This window comes from Rhinolophus sinicus, linkage group LG11, assembly GCF_036562045.2.
Source record: "Rhinolophus sinicus isolate RSC01 linkage group LG11, ASM3656204v1, whole genome shotgun sequence".
Taxonomy (NCBI): domain Eukaryota; kingdom Metazoa; phylum Chordata; class Mammalia; order Chiroptera; family Rhinolophidae; genus Rhinolophus; species Rhinolophus sinicus.
The window spans coordinates 54,320,714-54,343,029 of NC_133760.1; the positions used below are offsets into that span (position 1 = coordinate 54,320,714).

At 50.0% G+C, this 22,316-nt stretch overlaps 1 protein-coding gene and 1 long non-coding RNA gene across 13 annotated transcripts in view; both read left to right on the plus strand.

The window, feature by feature from the left end:
* The window catches only part of LOC109451277 (uncharacterized), a 38,593-nt gene extending 37,985 nt beyond the window's left edge, over window positions 1–608 (plus strand). For all 11 annotated transcript variants that reach the window (XR_012490308.1, XR_012490309.1, XR_012490304.1 and 8 more), the window contains one exon: window positions 93–608. This is a non-coding gene — a long non-coding RNA (uncharacterized LOC109451277). The remainder of the gene's footprint in view (window positions 1–92) is intronic.
* Window positions 609–1,198: 590 nt separating this feature from the next.
* ZNF746 (zinc finger protein 746) lies at window positions 1,199–22,036 on the plus strand. Of its 2 annotated transcripts, none has more exons than XM_074315183.1 (7): window positions 1,199–1,757; window positions 4,678–4,977; window positions 5,107–5,188; window positions 6,130–6,243; window positions 16,857–17,048; window positions 18,121–18,246; window positions 19,327–22,036. In XM_074315183.1, exons 1-7 carry the CDS (start codon window positions 1,734–1,736, stop codon window positions 20,376–20,378), a joined length of 1,890 nt encoding a protein of 629 aa, XP_074171284.1. In that variant the 5' UTR covers window positions 1,199–1,733; the 3' UTR covers window positions 20,379–22,036. The 2 variants fall into 2 exon arrangements, with proteins under 2 accessions (XP_074171284.1, XP_074171283.1); XM_074315182.1 differs by having other exon boundaries at window positions 1,200–1,757; window positions 19,324–22,036.
* The last annotated feature ends 280 nt before the right edge of the window (window positions 22,037–22,316 follow it).

Consider the following 22,316-nt stretch of genomic DNA (forward strand, 5'->3'; position numbering starts at 1 on the left):
CCACTCCTACTACATGTGGTCAGATTTTTTCTCACCTCATGCTTGGACCATTACAGTAAGTAGTCTCTTCGGTAATCTCAACCTTCCCATAGCTCGCCTTCAGGTAAATGTCCCCTGTCGGCACCAATCCCTGAGCACTTGGGACATCAGAAAACAGCTGGACCAACATCAACGGAAAAAAAAAGATCAGGTGCTGCAAACAGACCTCTGGAAACAATTTGAGTAAAATGTGGCCCCCACCACGATTCCTGGGGAGATGCCACTTTTATACACAAAGAATGCATCCGGGGTGACCCCCTTGCTGCAGGTTCGGCCCAGACTGAGGAAGAGGAAACAAAGGGCATGTTAACATCCTGGGCTTCTGGACCCCAACCCCGACAGAAACCTGGAGCACGTGGTGCGCACGTTGGTTCCTCTTTAGGAAGGAGCCCCACTTAGAGGAAATTCTGAAGGGAAATGCATCCTTGTGGCCACGTGGGGGCCCCCTTCAAAGGCTCCTTCCATCCGCCGGCCCCGTTTCGCCTCTTCAGGAGTTTCTCCAATTTACTTTTTTTCTCTCCTTCTCGTTTAAAAACATTATTCTTGTTATTAAAAAATATTACAAAATTTGAAAATTTGAAAAAGTTCGAAAATGTGTAAAAATGGCCTCACTGTTAAACTACTTAGACTATATGCTTCTAAACTTGTCACTTTATATACATACATATATACATACATATATATACACACATATATGTACGTATGTATATGTATATTCATTTTAAAAATAAAAATGGGATCACTCTGGACAGGCGTCTATTAAAATATCATGAACATCTTCCCATACCAAATTCTTCACAGTAATTTTAAGTGATAGTATTGGGTTCCACTGTTTATTCCATTAAAAATATTTTTATAGGTAATAAACGTTATAGAAAGGTCTGAGTGGCTGCCTACCAGTGTTTACCGAACTACATTCCTATTGTTGGAAGAATTTTTTCCATTTTATACCAAAGGTAGACGTGAGCTACAGCTGCCAAATAAGTAACGACACAGGGAGAAGCCCAAATCACCTGGCGGGACCTAAAGCAGCAGGCGCGACGTGGCGGGTGCCCTGGGGAGAAGGCGCGGGTCCCCTGGGGCGCGCAGGGGGAGCAGCCGCCATCGCCGCGGTCTCCGGGGCGGCCCGGCGGCTCCTCGGGGTGCCGGGGGTCCAAAGCTCGAGGCGCTCGCGAGGTCCGGCCGGCGGCCAGTCAGGCTCAGGGTCCGTGACTCAGCGCGCGCCCGGCCGTTTCCAAGGGGTCGGGGTTCGGCAGGTCTGAAGGTCGGGAGATCGAGGGGTCGGGAGGTCGAAGGGTCCGGGGGTCAGGCGGCATCCGCGAGCCGGGGGTTGGCGGGCCACGGGGCGGGGCGGGGCGCGGCGGGGCGGGGCCGGCGGGCGCCTGCCGTTCGCCTCTCCGGGCTGCAGGTGGGGCTGTGTGGCCGCGCTGCCTCCAGGAAGCCTCACGGGCCTGCGCCGGCTCCCAGGATGCAGTGTGGACGGTCCGGGCGCTGACGGCGGCGGTGCGTCTGCGGACTGAGCGGCGCGGGCCAGCCAGCGGAGAGCGCGGCGACGCGGGCGGGGAAGGCAGGCCCGGCGGGCGGCGCCTGCGGAGAGGCCGGGGGCCGGCCTGCGTGGGGCCGCGCGGCGGCGGCGGCGGCGGCGGCGGCAGCGGCGGCGACTTCCTCCGGGCCGGGCCGGACAGCGCAGGGCCATGGCCGAGGCGGCCGCGGCTCCGGTAAGGGCGGCCCGCGCGCAGGGACGCGCGGATTCGGGGCCCGGGGCGCCCGGGCCCAGCACACGGCGCCGCAGGCCCTGGGGAGGGGCTCTGGGGGCCGAGCCGGGCCGCCAGGCCTGGGGCTGCGGCGACCGGGGCGCAGGGTCCGCCCGGGCCTACAGCACCCGCCGGCCGGGCCCCCCATTCCGGGCCGAGCCTGAGCAGGGCGGAACCGGCCGTCCCCGCCCCACAGGCCGCCCCACGCCTAGTTCCTGCAGCCCTCCTCGGCTTCCTGCCCCCGCCCCATCCGCGGGCCCCTTCATCTTGGCGCCCCCCCACCCTCCCCGCGTCTCCTTTCTCTGCCCACCGCTCTGCCCTGTGTTCCCTACCCCCCAGCTCCCCCCAGCGGCCTGGTGGCACCTGGGAGGTGTCCGAAGCGGCTTGGTTTCCGCAGACACCGAGCACCGTCTGAGTGCCCAGCCCGCTGGGGTCCGAGCGAGAGACAGCTGCCCTGGTTTGGAGAAACGGGCCGGGCACCAGCCCCGTTGAGCATTATTTTGTCCTCACAACAAACCTAGAGAGTAGGTACTAATTCTGTCATACAAAAGGAAAACCTGAGGCCTAGAGAAAGTTAACTGGCCTGGGATTACACAGCCAGAAAGTGTGTGAAAAGACACAGTCTCTCTGTGTTCAGGGACACGCTGCCCTGGGGGCAACAGACAGGTACTTTGGGATTAATAGTGCGAAAGAGAAAGAGGTGAGTGCTTCCTGCATTGAGGTAGGAGCGCGTTTGGAGGCAGGAGGAGAGCAGGGGCCAGCCTCTGCTCTCCGCACCCCTTCCTGGCCGGTGCCTCTGTGATTTGAGCTGGGCTCGCAGGGAAGGCTAGAATTTCAGGTGGGGAGGACAGCTGGGGCACAGAGATGGGCAATGCCCGGCATGTCCATGGAACGGAAAGGTGTCCCTGCACCTGGTCAGGAGGCAGTGGGAGAGTTGAAAGGGGTTTAAATACCCGGCCTTCATCACATGGGCACGGAGCTGTTGAAGGATCTGGCGTTCTCTTACCATCATCAGCTCTTCTCAAGCAAAGGGTTTTCTGCTTCCCTGGCAGGAGTCTGGGGACAGCCCCATATCATCCAGCCTCCATTTAGTAAGGAGCTGGGCTTGAGCAGAAACAGCCTCCACCTCCCACCAAATAGTGTGAAGGCCTTGCACGGGGCACCGTGGCCCTGTTAAAGTGGTAAGAAGACTGCGAGTGCCTTATTGTTTATCAAGTAGGAGTTTACACGGATGCCCTTTCCTGCAACGCACAGACTGTCACGATGGCAGTCAGGTGCACTTGGAGGCTGAGTGAGGAGGACCTCAGTGGATGGGGAGCTGGGCGATGAAGTGAAAGGACACTTCTGGGGCAAACTTGGAGGCTGGGATCATATGGCCCAGAGAGGGATCAGGGGAAGGGGAGGAGATGCCAGCCTCAGGGCAGAACACCTACCTCTGAGAGCAGGAGTCCCTCCCACATCCTTTTGTTACCCTCCTGCAGCTGTCTCCTATCCTGCTCCTCCCAGACCTTAGAGGTGTAGCTCCAGCCCTTCTTCAGGTCAGAGGTCATCTGGTCCAGGCTCCCTGCAAACAACCAGATTCGCTGATGCTCCATCCTTGACAGTTTTTTTGGCCTCTGCTCAAACTCTCCTGTCACTGTTTTCTGAGGTTTCCATCCGTGTTCTAGTTCTCAGTGACGTTCTCTAAATGAATCCACATTGTTTCCTAGTAGTCACTTTATTTTGCAAACAGTCACCAACCATTTGCTTAGGAATCATTTCCAGAATGTTGTCAGGAACCATTGATCCTCAGGTGCTGCTGGAAAAATGTACCAGTAACGAGCGGGACCCCCTCTCTCTGACCGGTGGGTCAGATCTTCAGATGTGGGTGTGGGGGGATCAGCCCCCACCCAAAGCAAAAAAAAATGTGCCCTTTCCTCAGTTTCCCCAACTGCCGGTCATTCAAGCCACTATGTGAACTTTGCAGCGACAGGGAAGTCACTGGTTGGGGAAACTCCCTCCCAGTTGTTATGGTGGTTGCTGTGCGTATAAAATCTAACCTAATGGCATGTGTCTTACCATCCCTACCAGTCTGTGAGCTGTGTCACTGATCCTGGGGCAGCTATAAGAATGTCTGAGACCATAAATCTCCCCTTGGGCAGGAAGGGGGGGGTGAAAAAAAGCCAATCTCAGGAGGTCGAGGGGATTTGTGTTGTATCAAAAAGTCTAACTCTTTGCAGTAATGGCGATTTTTAGTTTGGGGGGGGAGGGTGGGTGGCGACTGGGGAAGAGACAAAATCAGATTGTCCTACGGGGAGAGGAATTAGCCATCAGATTTTTATGTTTATGAAAAAAAGACACGAGATGCTTCAAAGAAGGCAGTTGAGCAACACTCTTGTTTGCTGTTTTAATGAGCCAGCTGACTTTTTTGCTAGGTCATCGTCAGTAGAGAGTTCCTGTGCGATTGTGAGGGGAGGTGCTGGCTGGGCTCTAGGAAAGCTGCAGTTTACTATTTCTCCACTCCAACGCCCCAGCAGTGCTCCGTCACTGTTTATTAGCAGAATTGCACTGAGCAGCTGCCGCGGGCCATGTGCTATGCTGTGAAAAGGGGCTTTGCTGCCTTCAGGGCTGGTAGAGGTGGATGCAGGCGGTGACTGTAGAGGTGAGTGCCGCCATAGGGGGTCTGCACGGCGCGCGGCACAGGCCTGGAGGAAGGCGTCCGCCCAGACTGAGCCGATATCACACCCAGAGGAGGTGATCGCTAGGCTGATCTGGCAGGTGGCACAAGGCATCCGCACTTTTCACATATGGGCTGCTCTCCCCAGCCCAGCCTCCCACACCTAAGGGAGCGGGGCTCACGGCCGGTAGAATAATTGATACTGGTTGGTCTGTCTGTTTCTGAAAGATTTCTCCGTGGACGATGGCAGCTACAATTCAGGCCATGGAGAGGAAGATCGAATCGCAGGCTGCCCGCTTGCTTTCTCTAGAAGGTCGTACTGGCATGGCCGAGAAGAAGCTGGCCGACTGCGAGAAGACGGCCGTGGAGTTCGGGAACCAGCTGGAGGGCAAGTGGGCCGTGCTGGGGACCCTGCTGCAGGAGTACGGGCTGCTGCAGAGGCGCCTGGAGAACATGGAGAACCTGCTGAGAAACAGGAACTTCTGGGTCCTGCGGCTGCCCCCGGGCAGCAAGGGGGAGGTCCCCAAGGTAAGCCTGGCCACCTGGGGTGGGACAGCCCGAGGGGCCGCGCCTGGAAGTGTGGGTGAGCGTGCATGACACCTGTGGTTCCAGGTGTGTGTGGCTTTGGATGACACGGCTCTCCGTTTCTCTGAGCAGGAGTGGGGCAAGCTGGACGAGTGGCAGAAGGAGCTCTACAAGCACGTGATGAGGGGCAACTATGAGACGCTGGTCTCCCTGGGTAAGGCCTGGTACTCACGTCTCTGTGATCTGGGGAGTCCTCAGACTTCCCTCTTCATGCTGGTGGGTTTTATCGCAAGGATGTGTCACGAGAAACTTGGACCATGCAAAGTGTTATCTCCTCCTCTCCCCAAAGATGAGCGCTGGGTGACTGAGTCGAAAGCTCCCTTCTAGACGGCAAACTTCCTTCATGGGATGCTGACGGCGGTTGGGTGGCCCTTCTCCCAGCCAGGCGTGCAGCATGGCCGTTTCCCTTCTCTTGCCGAGACGTGGCCTGGAGACGGCTCCTACCACTCTCAGATCCTGGACATAATGACCCACATTTGAGAAAGACTGGTTCTTTAGCCTCCTTTGACTGACGCCCCTCCAGTTCCGTGGGGGATATGGGCAGACCATGCTTCTTGCAGCTGGCCCTGTGTTTGTGCTCGAGACTTTGTTCCCCGAGCCTCTGGGGCTGCTGCGTGTCGTCCTCAGGCGATACCCCATGAGGAGAAGAAGGCCTGGGCTGTTTCTTCCTGGGCTTACTTCCTCTTGCGATGTTTCTGTGTGACCCTGGATCTGGAGGCAGTGAGGCACTCTTGTGAGGATGGGAGCAGGTGCAGGAGTGATGGCATATTGCAGTTTGCAGAAATGTACTGCTTCCTTATGTGGTGACTCGAGACCGGAGTTTCTTCACCTTGGTACTGTGACATTACGTGCCAGGTGACTGTGCTATGGGCATGCTCGTCCCCACCCCCCAGGTGCCAGTAGCACGTCTCCCCCAGTCCCCACTCGTGACAACCAAAAATATCTCCCTGGAGCACAAAATTGCTTATCATTGAGAACCACTGCTCTACACCAGTCAAGAAATCTTGTTTCTTGGCCATCCTTGGTTTCCCGGCTGCCTGTTCCCAGCTCTGGATGGAACCACGTGGCAAAGCTGACCTTTTTCTCTCTCCTCAGACTACGCCATCTCCAAGCCTGAGGTCCTCTCCCAGACTGAGCATGGGAAGGAGCCGTGCAGCTGGCGCCGCGCTGGCCCCAAGGTCCCCGACGTCCCTGTGGACCCGAGTCCAGGTGAGGGGCTGCGAGGAGGCCAGGCAGGCACCGGGCGTCCAGGTGGAAGCGGAAGTGAAGGGCCAGGGAGGCGTGGCCTTCTGAGTTCTGTTTTACAGTCGAGTTATGAGCCAATGTTCAGCTAACACTCTGGGAACGCTTCCCAATGTGGAAACAGGCAGCAAACCACGTCTTTGTGGAAAGAGACAGAGCCAGTGGATCCAAATTAGGGGAAGTGAAGGACGGACACTGGTAGGGAAGGGAGGAGTCTGTTGAAGACAAAATTTAAGTCATTCATAGCTTTCTGAAGAGTCAGCCTCCATCCAAGACCCAAACCTCATTTAAACCCCTAAGTGGCCACAGCATGTTAGCCCGTTAGCCACATGTTAACCTCGTGTTTCAGTATGATTTAGAACCATGGGTTTATTTAAGGTGCATCTGGGTACCTGCTGTCACTCTCAGACTTTCCTGGAGCTAGTCAGCGCCTCTGAAGGTTAAGGAAAGGACAGTGGATACCTGAGACAGGCCGCACGGCTGAAGCCGCTTGACCAGGGAGACCTGTGTCCTCCATGAGATCCCTCGTCTGTGCCCCCTGCCTTGGTTTCCCTTTCATCTGAGCACCCGTGTTACTAAAAAGGCTTACTATGATTAATCCGTGATGAACCAAGTGCCTTCCACGTTTGCTGTTTCATCACAGTTAGCTTTTACTTTTCCAAGGGCAGACCATGTGCAGAACCGACTACATTATCAGCGTTCAGGAGAGCCCTCACCACGTTAGGTGCCAAGGACAGTCTGAAAGCTAGAGGACAAAAGGACAAAAAGAGGGTCATGACACGGGGCTTCCAACTTCTTAGCCTGGCTGGGGGGGTTCACGGTGGGCTTGTTTTGTTACATTTGTAACATACGTGGAAGCCTCTCTGCTTTCCACATTGTCTTTACTGAGTGAAGAGGGGCCTGGAAAAGTGGTAGCTGCTGCCGAGCCCGGTGGCACTCACAGGCTCGTCTCTGCCTGGAGCCCGTCATCTCGAATCCCATGTGGCCTTAATCCCCACCCGCCTCAGTGCAAGAAGCTGTGACCCCCAATCACCCCTCTGGGCATGGTGCAGCCCCTGTCGGACCGCCTCTCCCTCTTCTCTCCAGCCCCTAAGTCCCCCAGCTGAGCTTTGTGGCAGCCAGGCCTCAACAAGACCCCCACCCCTCGGGCTCTTCCCTGAGTGTCCCCGCCGGCATTTGCTCAGATGAGACCTGGCTCCCCTGCAGCCCTGCCCTTCCCCATGACCCTCTGCCTGGGCCTGGCAGGGGTCGGTGGCCTTGCTCCTTCTTCCCACTGTGCCACGTTCCCCCTCCTCCCTGGAAACCTGCATCTTTGAATCAAATGCCTCCTGTCTCTTTACTGCCTTCTGCAGACCTCTCGGCCTCCATCACTCTCATCTCTCCTGCCATCATTCTTGGTGATGGCAGCGTTCACGAAGGTGGTCCTTCAAACACCCTGGGCTGTCCGTTCCTTTGCCCCTCACCCTCCACTCCCTCTCAGCCCCCCGCCTGAGGTCATTCTCGCCTGTCGGCAGTAGTAAGGCCCTTCCCTCGTCTCGCTGTCGTCCTGTCCTTGCCGATCGTGTGTCCTAGTGCCCTGACTCCAGTCCCTCAGCGCCCAGCGTCCAGCTCCTGGGCCCACGTCATCGTCACTGCCCTGTACACATCCTTAGCTCATTGTATTCACCCGCAAAACCATAACCCTGGGGGAGCCTGTCTGCACCTGCTCCCAGCTGTTCCTCACCTGGGAGCTTGGCGTTCAGCGCTGCCCCATGGTCACTGGTGTCTCAGTTCACTTGTAGCCCGGAGGTCGGCCGACTGGCCCACAGGACAGATCGCCCACCATCTGTTTTTGTGGCCGACCAGCTTAGTTTTTATACTGAGGAAACATTGTTTAATTGTAATGAAACAAAACACTGCTGCAGCCCCCACACCCCCCTGCCTGTCTGCCCGCATCTGTGCCCAGCTCACTGTCGGCTCCCGTGACTATGACAAACTATCGCCCCTCCAGTCAGAGACCCTCCTGGGCCACCTTGTCAGGGACCAGGGACCAGTACTTCTCACCCGGCATCTACCCCGCTCGCTCCTGACCTGGACAGACATTTGTCTGCCCCGCAGCCTCTGACCCCCTTCTCTGCTGTCCCCTGTGCCACACCCCGTGGTCCATTGTCTCCCCTCTCTCTTGAACCCCCCCACCACCACCACCACCACTCCTGTCAGGGCCACCATTGCCACCGATGGGAACTCGCTTCCTGGATTCACTTCTTCGACACCCACTTCAGGACACCCCTTCTCCTGGTTTTCCTCCTGCCTCACTCACCACTTTTCCTCTGCTGTTTCCTGTCGTTTCCCCCAGCGTTCCAGGCTGGCCCCGACTCCGAGCCTTTCTACAGTGCGCTCTGCCCGACTGCTTTTCAGAAAGCTTCCAGCTCAATCCATTACCTCCTTCAGGTCTCTGCTTAAATAGGACTTGCCCTGGTCATCCTCTTTCAAAGTACAGCCCCTCTGTCCCCCAGGAGTTCTAGTCTCCCTCTCCTGCTTCCGTCCCACAGCGGGTACCATCTAGTATGTATATTTCATATTTATAGTTTACGTATGTCTGGTCGCCCCTCCATTAGAATGGAAATTTCAAGAAGACAAGGCCTTTTAATCTGTTTTGTTCATATAATCAGATGAACAAAAGAATTCTAGAGTACTGCCTAGCACAGAGTAGGCATTCAATAAATATTTGTTGACTGTATATTGTGCTTCGTAATTTGAAATATATGTGTGTGAAAAAACATATTTCTGATACAATTTAAATTCGTTTTTAGATCTCTTTCTCATTCTTCCCTAGAGGAACCATTGGCCTCCAGTTGGTATTTATCCTTTCCACCCACATTTTAAAACTTCTGTTATGCACACATGTGGCCATAAATAATATATAATGTGGTTTACTGTGTTTTGAAAAATGACATAAATGTCATTATGTTTATCACTCAATGTTTTGTATTTCAGATTTGTCTCTGTTGAGGCACATAGATCATTTTAACAGAGGCTTAATATTCCAAAAGCAACTATATGACAATTTATTATCCATTCCTCCATTAAGTTGCACTTCAGCTATCTCTGATTTTTCACTCTCACAAGCGGCGGCGCTGCAGGGAACATTCTCGAACCTGCCTCTTTGTGTCCATGTGCGGGCGTCTCCCTGGGCCTAGACCCGGAGTTGGAGTCGTGCGGTGCAGGGGTGCTGGTCTGTCCCTCTGCCGTGGCCACAGGCTCCCGGTGGGCACATGAGCCCAGCAGTTAGGAAGTACCGGTTTTTTCATGTCTGTGCCCACTTTTCAGAATTAGATGTTTGCCAGCCTAATGGAGGTGAAATCCTATCTTGTTTTAATTTGCATTTTCCCAACTGTGGTGAAGTTGCTCATCCTTTTCACAGGTTTATTTGGTTTCTTCTCCAGTAAAATGTCTTTTTCTGTTTTTCTACTGTTGTTTTCATTTTCTTATTGATTCGGGACTTCTTTATATGGGTTCTAGACACTAACCCTTTGTTTGTTATTTGCATTACAAACATCTTCTCCCAGTCTGCAGCAGGTCTTTTCGCTTTGGAGTTCTCACACAGAAGTTTAAATTTTGGGTGGAGTCAACACACCAGCCTTTTCCTTCATGATCTGCGCTTTTTTTGTCTTAAGATACCCTTCCCTGCCTCACTCCAGGTTAGAAAGACATCCTCTGGCATTTTCTTATAAAACTTTGAAAGTTTTGCTTTTCACATTTAAGTCTTTAATCCATCTAGAATTAATATTTATCTAGGTTACAAGGGAGAATTAAAAAAAAAAAATTTCCCCACAAGGTCGTCTAATTATTCCAACAAAATTTGCTGAATATTCTGTTTTTTCTGCGAAGATTTGTAATGCCCGTTGGTCATGAACCAGGTTTCCCCACGTGCATACACGGCTTCTGGACTCTTCTGTTTCTTGGTCTCTTTGCCTGTGTCTGCACCAACTGTGACTGTCTGAGCTTCACAGGGAAGCCTTGACGTGTGACCGACCACGCTTTCCCTGCTTGCTCTTCAAAACTTTTCATGGCTATTCTCGGACCTTTGTTCTATATGAGTTTCAGAATGTTTATGTCAAGTTCCCAGAAAATCGTGTTGGAATTTTGATAGGAACTACATTTACTTTATAATCTCGCTTCTGGAGAATTACCTCATTACCACACTGAGCCCCTCCATCCGTGGGAAGACATCTATTAAAGGCTTTGTGTGCTTGAAAGAGGTTTTACTGTTTTTTCCTTAGAGTTGTTATTTTTATTATAATGGGATTTTAAAATCAATTACATATTTTAAACGGTTATGACAAGTTATGGCTATGCTGTTGACTTTGTTTAGTAAAAGAGAAATTTTGCTCAACTCTCGTATTAGTTCTAATGACTTGTCAATTTAGATTCCTGGATCCTCTTATGTGGACAGCGGTACCCTTCACAGATAACACAAAAGTTCTCTCTTCTTTTTAAATGTTTGTAACTTTATTTTTCTTGTTTAGTAGTTTAGCTAGGACCTTGTTGAACAGTAGTAGTGATAGCTGGCATACTTGCCTATGGATGCTTCTAGAGTTTCAGCAGTAAGGATTATTTTTGCCATAGATTTTTGAAGATACCCTTAGATTAAAGAAGTTTCCATCCACTGCTGGTTAACGTTTTTTATTGTGAACAAGTGTTATATTATATCAAATGGTTTTTCTTTTTTTGAAATATTATTTCATTTCTTTAAAACATTGTTACTGTGTATTATACAGAGGGTGCCAAAAAAAATACATGCACATTTTAAGAAAGGAAAAAACTGTGTTAAAATTGTGATACTCAATACATACCAATCAAAAAGATGAAAACAAGGCATGTGTAAACATTTTTTTGGCACCCTCGGTATATATTAATGTAACACAAACAAAATACAAAGAACAGAATTCAGGTAAGGTACAGATAATGACAGTAAACACCCATCTTCCCAATAGCACAGCATAAGGAATAGCTCACAACCAGACCCATCCACGACCCCATTGTCCCTCCCTGGTCACATGCTGTCCCTTCCTCTTACAGATAAACAGAAAACTCAGAAACAGACGTGATGAGCCCCTTGCTTTTCTTTACATTTTTATCCCCTATGTGCGCATTCCTAAGTAACGTTTAGTGTTGCCTGTCTTTGAACTATTTATGAATGAGCTCATACCCTATATATTCTTCTTTAACTTCCTTTTTTTGTCTGACATTATGTTTTTGAGAGTCAACCATGTGGGTGTCGTGTAGCTGTCATGCATTCATTTTTACGACTTTCGCCATGTTATAGTTTTTTATGGCTATGACACAATGCATTTATTCCTTTCACTGTTGGTGGGTGTTTGTGTTGTTTCTAACTTTTTTGCTTTTAGGAACAATGCTATTGTGAAAATTCTTATGCGTGTATACAAGTTTCTCTAGGTGTAGACCTGGGAGTGGAAGTGCTGGGTCATAGCACAGAGGCATGTTCGACTTTTCCAGGTAATGTCTGAGTGTTCTCTGAGGTGGGGGTACCAGTGGGCGCCCACCATTGGGGCCCCGGGGTCCCCGCTGCATCTCATCCTCACCAGCCCTGGAAATGCCTCACATTTTAATTTCCGCCTATCTGGTGGGAGTGAAATGCTTTCAATTTGTAGCTTACAGCGTGCATTTTCCTAATGAATGAGGTTGGGTTCTATATCCTCTGTCTATGGGCCACTTGTCTTTCCTCTTCTGTGAGATACCTGTTTATGTCTTTTGTCCGATTTTCTTTTCCATTGTTTTCCCTTTGCTTACTGATTTGTAAAAGTTCTTTACATATTTTGAATATTAATCTTTTTGTTGGGTATGTGTATTGTCGATATCTTTTCCATTTATGGTCTAGTTTGAAGAACAGATGCTTTTAATTTTAATATACTTGGATTTACAGGTTCTTACCTTTATGGTTGATCTGTCTTATGTCATAAACAGTTAAGAAATTTTCCTCTACCTCAAGGTCCTAATACACCATCTCACGTTTTCTACCAAGAGTTGTGCCTTTCACGTTGAAGTTCTTAATCTATCTGGAATGGATTTTTGTGGCAGCGGTAGGTCGGCACCCTGGTTCTTTCTCACAAGCATTTCTTTCCCTTTGCTCTTTCAGGTAAACTTTCGAAGTGCTTTATCAAGTTCCATGAAAATCTAGTTGGAATTGTGGTTGGAATTGCATTCATTCTATTAATCATTCTATTTTTAGTAGACTTGGCCCCTTTACACTAATGAGACATGTTATTTGTGAATATTCTAAGTCCCTCCATTTATCTCGTCTGTAATGTCTCAATGAAGTTTTATAATTTTCTCTCCAAAGAAAAGGTCTCGTACGTTTCTTTGTTAGATATGTTCCTAGGTTCCTTGTATCTTTTTAATCACTATTGTCCGTCGTAGCTTTTTAACTTGCATTTTCTGTTTATTGCTGACGTGTGCTTGGGGTTTGGGGAAGGGAACCCCCTCTCCCGGTGCTTTTTCTCTTGCAGTGTGGCCTCAGTCATGTGACATCCCACTCCCTGCCCCATTAGGCATCCCACCAGGGTTCCCACCAGGGACATACCTTAGCAGAGAGTTTGGGAGCCAGGGTTGGACAGACCCAGTCCTGCCCAACCTTCTTCCCTTGGGCATCTGGCCACCCCCTGGGGACAGGTTGTCTCTGCTGCTCTGCTGGGGACAGCCTCCCTAACTATGTCCAGCTGGTGACTTCCTAATCCGGGGGTCAGTACTAAGAACCCCTCTTGCCCACAGATGAAGCCTGAATCCTCAGTTGTCGGTAATAAAAACAGTTTGCCCTCACCTGCCATTTTCTTTTGTTTTATCTCTCTGTTAAGATTCATGACAGGGAAGAAAAATGATAATTGACAGGCTCCCTTGAAACCCTAGTACATAGTATACAAAAATGCAGTTGTCTTTCATTTACTGATATTTCTGTCTAGGAACCATGCTAAAATTCTCATTAATGCTAATAACTTTTCTAATAATTGATGACTCTCTAGTTTTCTGAAGAGATAATCATATCATCTATGAGTAATAAGAATTTTTTGTTTCTTTTCAAATCTTTGTGGTTTATTTTTCTCTTGTTTTATTGTGCTGGCTGAGAACTCCCAGAAAATCCTTAAATAGAAGTGACAGCAGGTATCCTATTGTTTCATGATTTTAAAGAGAAAGCTTTTTAACTTTTCACATTGAATATATTTGTTAAAGGTTTTGTTTATCAGTACCCTTTATCAGGTGAAAGCAGTTTCCTATATTTCTGGTTGACTAGATATTTCTAACAGGAATAGCTGTTGAATTTTTGTGGAATGCCTTTTGGGTATCTATTGAGATGATTGTGTGGTTTATCTCCTTTAACCTGCGAATGTGGTAAATAATGTTATGTGCTAATGTTGAACCAACCTTGCAATCTGGAGTAAACCTAACGCTTTATATGCATTGCTGGATTTAGTACTAATTATTTTGTTTAGGATTTTTGAAACTCGGTTCATGAGACTGGCCTATAATTTTCCTTCCTTCAGACTGTCTTTGTCTGGTTTGGATAGTAAAGGTATAAGCTAGGGTGTGTTCCCTCTGTTTTTATTTGCTCAGAGAGTTTGTGTAGAATTGGAATTATCTATTCCTTGAATGTTTAGTGGAAAACACTAGTGAGGCCATCAGGGCCTCAAGTTTTCCCTGTGGGGGAGATTTCTGTCTACAGATTTAAGTTCTTTAATAGTTTTAGGACTATTCAGGTTTTCCATTCCTTCTTTAGTCAGTTTTGGCAAGTTAAAGTTTTTCGAAGGAATTTCTCCATGTCCGCAGAGTTTTCATACTACTTGGAATAACATTCATGATAGTCTCTTTATCTTTTTAACTTCTGCTGCATCTGTAATTGTATCCCTAGTCTTCATATTAGTTATTGGTACCTTTTTTTCTCTAATCTTGCTAAAAACATACTGGTTTAATATTCTCTTCAAAGAACCAGCTTTTGGCTCTCTCTATTCTATCTTTGTTTTCTCTTTTATAATTTATACTTTATTATTTCCTTTCTTCTACTGTTTTTTTTTTTTTTTTTTTTTTTTTTAGATTTTATTGGGGAAGGGGAACAGGACTTTATTGGGGAACAGTGTGTACTTCCAGGCCTTTTTTCCAAGTCAAGTTGTTGTCCTTTCAATCTCGGTTGCGGAGGGTGCTGTTCAGCTTCAAGTTGTTGTCCCTTCCGTCTTAGTTGTGGAGGGCGCAGCTCAGCTCCAGGTCAGTTGCCGTTGCTAGTTGCAGGGGGGCACAGCCCACCATCCCTTGCGGGAGTCAAGGAATCGAACTGGCAACCTCATGGTTGAGAGCCTGTGCTCCAACCAACTGAGCCATCCAGGAGCTCAGCGGCAGCTCAGCTCAAGGTGCTGTGTTCAATCTTAGTTGCAGGGGGTGCTGCCCACCATCCCTTGAGGGACTCGAGGAATTGAACTGGCAACCTTGTGGTTGAGAGCCCGCGCTCCAACCAACTGAGCCATCTGGGAGGCAGCTCAGCTCAAGGTGCCGTGTTCAATCTTAGTTGCAGGGGGCGGAGCCCATCATCCCTTGCGGGACTGGAGGAGTTGAACCAGCAACCTTGTGGTTGAGAGCTCACTGGCCCAGGTGGAAATCGAACCAGCAGCCTTTGGAGTTAGGAGCATGGAGCTCTAACCGCCTGAGCCACCGGGCCGGCCCTTCAAGTGAACATTTTAGATATATTGGGTTAAATAAAATATATTGTTAAAATTAATTTCACCTGTTTCCTTTTACTTTTTTAATGTAACTCCTGGAAAATCTGAAATGAGCTGTATGGCCCATGTTGATTTCTAGTGCACAGTGAGTGTTGGTCTAGCCTCCTTACACTGATGGTGGCCACTAGTGTGGTTGGATTCTTAGCCACCATCTTACATTGTGCTCGTAGACCTTGGTCCTGCCTTGTCTGTATTTCTGGTTTTTCCCCCACCCCTCCCTTGGTAATTATTTTGATTGTTTTCTCCTCAAACTACTATTAGTTTTAATTAATGTATAAATGACACATTTTCTGTTTCTACTCTTTTAAAGTTGACCTCAAGAATAATGTTCTTCTTGAATACATCCTTTAGAAGTTATTTTTTGTGGGTCTGTTGGTCATGAACTCAGTTTGTATGCGTTTGTATATGAGTTATATATATATATGTCTGAAAATATCTTTAGTCCTACATTTGAAAGATATAATTCTAGTTTGTTAGTTTTCTCTTAACCCATGAAAGGTAATTTGCTGCTATTGAGAAGTCAATTTTTGAATATTCTCAGCCATTATTTCTTTACATAGTCCTCTTTACTCATTTCTCTATTCTCTCCGTCTGAGATTTCTGCCCACATGTGTGGGAACTTCTCATTCTGTCCTCCATGTCTCTCAACTTCCCTTTCATATATATATTCTTAATGTCTCAGTGCTGTTCCATGGATTATTTCCCCAAATCTATCTTCCAAGTCATTAATTTTCTTTTCAGCCATGTTCAGTCTGTTGTTAAGCCATCCATTGAGTTTTTCATTTATTTTGGCATTTCTAGAATGTCCACTTAATTCTTTTTTAAATCTGCCTTTTTTAACATAATGTCCTGTTCTTGCCTTAGAGATTCTGTTCTTTATTTCTTTGAATATTTTAGACATACTTACGTTACTGTATGTTTCAGCTTATTTTTTCTGTAGTTTTTGGGAGTGAGGTTTGCCGTGACTGTCATGCTGTTTGGATCCTCTTCTGGTCTGTAAGTTTAGTTTTTAGTAGGGCCCCTCGTGTCCTGCTTTGTGGGGCAGGTTTGCATTTGCCTGTGGGCCTCCTGGGTTGCTGTGGTTCTCAGTCTTTCTGTGAATTTCTCAGGTTAGGGTCTCTGCACCGTGTGGGTAGTAAGAATTTAGTGTGGGCATAGGATTCTGATTTCTCATGAGGGGTTTCCCACCCGTGGCCCTGGACAGGTGGGCAGCTTCATTATAACCCCCTCGGATGGAGTTTTTCTGTCCCCATCTCACAGCTGGGACAGGGCCCTATGGCTCCTGGCGTCACACAGGCAGCTCAGCTCTGCTCTCGCCTCGCTTGGACAGCAAAGCCCAGCCCTAAGGCCTGCATCCGGTTCCAACAACTCCCTGGGCCACTTGGCTCGCACTGGAACTCTTGATTTGACTTTGTGTTTTCTCTTTGATTCTCATATCTGGAATCTTTCTTGTACTCACTTAAATACGTGTGTGGAGGAGGTAAGGTTTTGGGGAGGTTTGGAGGTAGATTTTATCTAGCATTTCCGTTTAAAGTGAGAGCAGGACCTCCCTGGAGCAGCTTAGTTTTCCCCATGGGCCAGAGGTTTAACTCTGAGAATGAGTTCACGTGTTCCTCACCCTTTCCCTCCCTCCCTGTGTGCTCAATACCCTGTGACCCCATGCTTTGCCCAGAAGACCCTGTTTGCTCTTGCTTTCCCTTCCCACCAGACATTTGTGCTGTTGGACCTTTGTTAGGTCCATTTCCTTGGCTGGATGTGTGTCCGCCCCAGGGCTAAGGGGTCCGGATGCTGTGTGCTCACACACTCTTCTTTTCTTAGGCTCGGGGCCCCCAGTTCCTGCCCCTGACCTCTTAATGCAGATCAAGCAGGAGGGTGAGCTCCAGCTCCAGGAACAGCAAGCTCTGGGGGTAGAGGCTTGGGCTGCCGGACAGCCAGGTATCGGGGAGGAGCCGTGGGGCCTTGGCCAGCTGGATTCCGGAGCAGGAGACGTCTCTACTGATGCTGCCTCTGGTGAGTGGCTGAGCCGGGGAGCAGATACCAGGAATGGGAACGAAAGGCTGGGACTAGGGCAGGGCCTGGGGGAAGGAGTTCCTGGAAGCTCGCTGAGCTGTGGGAGCTGTGAGCACCCAAACAGCTGGCCTGACTAGCTTAGAAGTTTTCCCACCTTCAAGCAGGGGCTGTACCGAGTGACATCTTGTGGACCCCTCTGGGTTCTAGGAGGCTCTTGTCCTGGGATTTCTCTGCCTCACTTTCATCATTACCCTCCTGTTCTTGCCCCAGTATTGGGCATTTAAGTCACCAGTTGCCTCATATATGATGTTTGTCTGTAGGCGAATGATATTTCCATGCCGCTGACTGAGGTGTTCGACTTTACCCCACGAGCTCAGTGTTCCAGAAAGGAAGTTTAGGAAAGCAGTGTGCATTTTTCTATATTATTGTGTTTTCAGGAATGAATAACAATAGGAAATTTGTATACTTTAAAGTAATCATTTATTTTAATAAAATGTAGTACTTTAACTGTATTTACTTAAAAATATACCGTATTTCCCCAAAATAAGACTGAGCCGGACAGTCAGCTCTAATGCATCTTTTGGAGCAAAAATTAATATAAGAATGGGTCTTATTTTACTATAATATAAGACCAGGTCTATGATATAATATATAATATAATATAGTATAGTATAAGACCGGGTCTTATATAGTGCCGCGTCTTATATTAATTTTTGCTCTAAAAGCTGCATTAGAGCTGATTATCTGGCTAGGTCTTGTTTTCGGGGAAACACGATAAATACTGTAATCATTTTCTGTGGATTTTTGACACATTTTGGAGAACAAACTTGAAATCAGTTAATGCAGTGAAAAGGTGAAGGAGGAACTGTATAAAATAGTCAGTGACGTCTGAGCTTCCTGGTACCTCAGAGAAGGGGGCAAAAGAAACTGGGTTCAAGAGAGGCGGGGTCGTTATGCTGGTGCAGAAAGCCCCAGGTGGGGTCTTGTGGCCTACCTGCTCTTCCTTTCCCCGGGGGTTTTCCCACCCACTTCTTGCCCCTAACCCACAGGCTCTGATCTCTCTTCATTTCAGGTGTCCACTCCAACTTTTCAACCACTATCCCACCGAATTCCTGGCAGGCAGACCTCCCTCCACACCATCCGTCCTCTGCATGCTCAGATGGGACCCTGAAGCTCAACACAGCAGCCTCCACGGAAGGTAGGGGTGGCGGAGAGAGGGCGGGAAAGGCTGCCTCAGCCCGAGCCCTCGTTCTTCTGGGTGAACTGCCCTGACCTTTCAGTCAGCAGGCAATTAGGTCTTTGTGATGTCAGGAGTCCGTGCAGTCTCCTTTATGGCCTTCCAAATTCTTATACTTGAGCAACCTTCCTTGAGCGTGCCCATGTTTCCAGCCATTCTTGTCTCGTGTTAACCTGTCCATCCTGATAAGTCGAGGCCTTGAGAGGATTACCTCCTGCCCAGACTCAACTGGCTCCTCTCTGGTGTGGAAAAAACAAAACGAAACCAGAACCACTTCTTAGATACCAGCACTACCGAAGACAGGTGTGCGAAGGCCAGAATGGGGAAGAACAACTTCCAAATTTATGTATTACTTTTCTGTTTTGAAGGCCAGAGTAACATAATTTCTATCCTTTTTCAGTACCCCGACATGTGCTGAAAAGCCTAGATCCCTGATATAAAACTTCAGGATACGAAATTCAAGTACATTTACATCAAATCAAGCACATTTTTACTATTTCACTAATGTTTTTACCATTAGCTGCTTTTATTGAATGCTGACTGCCTGCCAGATGGCATGTGAAGTGTCTTCAGACGTGAGCTCTTTGACCCTCCCCCAGCCCTGTGACTGGGCTGTTCACAGATGCACTGCTGGTTAAGAAATAGCCTGCAGCCCACGGCTGGTGGGTGGGTGGGCACGGTGCCACCTCAGGTCTGCCCAGGCCCAGCCTCAGCTTCTGCCTGCGGGTACATAGCCACAGTGGTCAATGTTCCTGCCTCACCATTAGCCTTAACAGCCAAAGTGGAAGTGGAACCCTGTGAGCGATGCCATAGTTGCTTTGCTTGTGAAGGTTCTAGAACAAGGATGTCCTCAGGATTTGAGGCAGCCACCTGAGCTCCTGGGGGACGCTCTGCTGAGCTGGGTCCTGAGGCTCCTGGGGTTCAGTGTGGTGGTAGTGGGGTGGAGTTGCTGCTGAATCTCCAGGTGAAATGATCATATCTTCGCTTTCGAAGCGGGTGAGGGGACAGAATGATTCCTGGTCTTTCTGTCTTTCTCAGCAGATGTAAAAATTGTGATAAAGACAGAAGTCCAGGAAGAGGAGGTGGTGGCCACACCAGTGCACCCTACTGACCTAGAGGCCCACGGCCCCCTCTTTGGACCAGGCCAAGCCACAAGGTTTTTCCCCAGCCCTGTCCAGGAAGGAGCCTGGGAGAGCCAGGGCAGCTCCTTCCCCAGCCAGGACCCTGTGCTGGGGCTGAGAGAGCCAGCCCGGCCTGAGCGGGACATGGGTGAGCCCAGCCCCGCGGTGGCCCAGGATGAGACCCCTCCAGGGGACTGGCTCTTTGGGGGGGTCCGGTGGGGATGGAATTTCAGGTGTAAACCTCCTGTGGGCCTCAACCCGAGGACTGGGCCTGAGGGGCTGCCCTACTCCTCCCCTGACAACGGAGAGGCTGTGCTCGACCCAGGCCAGGCCCCGAGACCCTTCAGTGACCCCTGTAAATACCCTGGCCGGACCAAAGGCTTCGGCCACAAGCCAGGCCTGAAGAAGCACCCAGCCGCGCCCCCGGGGGGGCGGCCCTTCACCTGCGCCACGTGTGGGAAGAGCTTCCAGCTGCAGGTGAGCCTAAGCGCCCACCAACGCAGCTGCGGGCTGCCTGACGGGGCGCCCGGGGCCGCAGGGGCCGCGCGCGATGGCAGCGCCCTGCGGTGCGGAGAGTGTGGGCGCTGCTTCACGCGGCCGGCCCACCTCATCCGGCACCGCATGCTGCACACGGGCGAGCGGCCCTTCCCCTGCACCGAGTGCGAGAAGCGCTTCACCGAGCGCTCCAAGCTCATCGACCACTACCGAACCCACACGGGCGTGCGGCCCTTCACCTGCACCGTCTGCGGCAAAAGCTTCATCCGCAAGGACCACCTCCGCAAGCACCAGCGCAACCACACGGCGGGGGCCAAAGGCCCGGCCCGGGGCCAGCCACTGCCTCCCCTCCCGGCGGTACCCCCAGACCCCTTCAAGAGCCCTGCCTCTAAAGGACCCTTGGCCTCCACAGACCTTGTGACCGACTGGACTTGTGGCCTGAGTGTCCTGGGACCCACCGATGGTGGGGACCTGTGAGGCACCCCCAGGATGGCCGGGGCTGCCTCAGCCCTCTGACCCCTGCGGGCTTCAAGTGTAAAAAGTCCCATTTTAGACGCCAGGGTGGTGCAGACTCGTAGGGGCAGAAGTGGAGACTGGGAGAACCAAATTTTCAAATTACTGACTGATCACTGGAAGAAAAGAAACTATCAAACCGTGCAGCTTCCGCCTCTACACCAAGTAGAATTCTCTGATTGTGAAACAGCACCATAGAATTATAAGTAATTTAATTACGAAACTTTTAAAAAAATTCTTTAAGAAGCTGGAAAATAGTAGTAGCACCAGTTTAAACTTTCTTGCGTACTTTTGGTTTCTGGAGCTTGTGTTTACGTGGGCTTGTGTCCTTACCAAGTCTGACAGTCAGTGTGCTGGCAGGTTGGTTGGCTGGGGACGCCATGAGGACCTGACCTCCCCTGGTCCCCCTGACTCCTAGGCCTGGGATGGTCTTAGCACAGAGTTTCGGGCAAGCTGAGACCCCTGCTCTGCCCAAGGCCGGCTGGCCTGGGCCTAGGGCTCCAAGACCCCGGGCAGTGAGGCCAGCTGGGCACTGGGACCAGCCTCATCCCAGCGGGGAGCCGGACAGGTCCAGGAGCAGCCAAGTCCGTTCCCAGCTTGCTCTCCATCTGAAAAGGCCCCCCAGCAGCACTGGACCTACTTGTGTTTTCTGATTACAGGCAACCTGCTGCCCCTATCGGAAGGGAGCTCAGTGGTGTCACCCTCTTGTGTGACTCCCTCGTAAAGGTGGGTTGTCTGAAAACACAGTGTTAGTGCTGCAGAGGTGACGAGGTGGGGGCAGGGGGCACCATCACCAGCTAGTTCCCAGCAGAGCCAGGAACAAAGCCTGGCCTGCCGACCCCACTGGGGGCTGCTTTCCACTCCAGTGAGATGCTTCTGTTTCCTCTTTGTGTAGTGTTTTTTCATTGTCAACAATGCTTTCACATCACATCTCATCTGATCGTTACTGTGACCTTGTGAAGCACACAGGGCAAGTGCTTCTTCTTCTTAGAGATGAGGAAACATATTACTCAAAGGGGACACATCAGCCTTGCACCACAGGTGCGGGTGGGTGCCAGCAGTTAGGAAAAGACTCAGGTTAGACAGCTCGTCCTCCCGGAACCTCAGTTTTGGAGAGGAAAGTGTTTCATTTTTGCCCTCTGAGAAGAGTCGTCCCCCATCTGCATGAGCAAAAGCGTCAGGCATCTGGCTTTAGCTGAGCCCTGGCCTCCCTGGTATGTGTGCTCCCAGCGAGGTCTGAGAGGCTGGGTACGTACGGATGGTGCCTGCTCCTTCCCCAGCTGACATCCTAAAGGTAGAGTCAGACATGGGCCCAGGCTGCTTGATTCCACTGCAATGCTGTCCCCGCCACACAAGTATCCATTCCCGTTTTGTTGAAGCTGCCACTGGGCCCCTTCCCCGAAAGGGGTGACTTGTTTCCTCTTGGAGAAGAGACCAGGGCTGCAGTCCATTCAGCTCCCCCATGCGTACTTTTATTAGGCAATAGACTAGTTAAGAAAATTGTTTCTATGTACTGTATATTTTGTATCTGTTTACACTTCTAATTGATATAACTGATATTTTGAAAAACAAATGAAGAGGAAACATCCTGTTAAAATAAAACCTAACCAGCACCAAGGTGATTTGGTGGGTTCCGTTCTTAAACCTGCGTCTCTGGCGTTGATGCCTCTAAACACAACCCCCAAGGGTGAGTTCACGGCACCCCCCTTCAGCACTTGGTCGCAGTGGACCCAGGGAGGCGACTGTCCCTGAGAACTAGGAATGGAAGATTCCAGAGAAGTTTGACTCGGTGGAGATAAACTGACATTTGGAGGAAGATAACCGCGGTTTGTGCAATTCAGTCTGAGGCAATTTGATTTGATGTACATGGAGATAGGAAGGTAAGGGAGGAAAAGTGCAGAA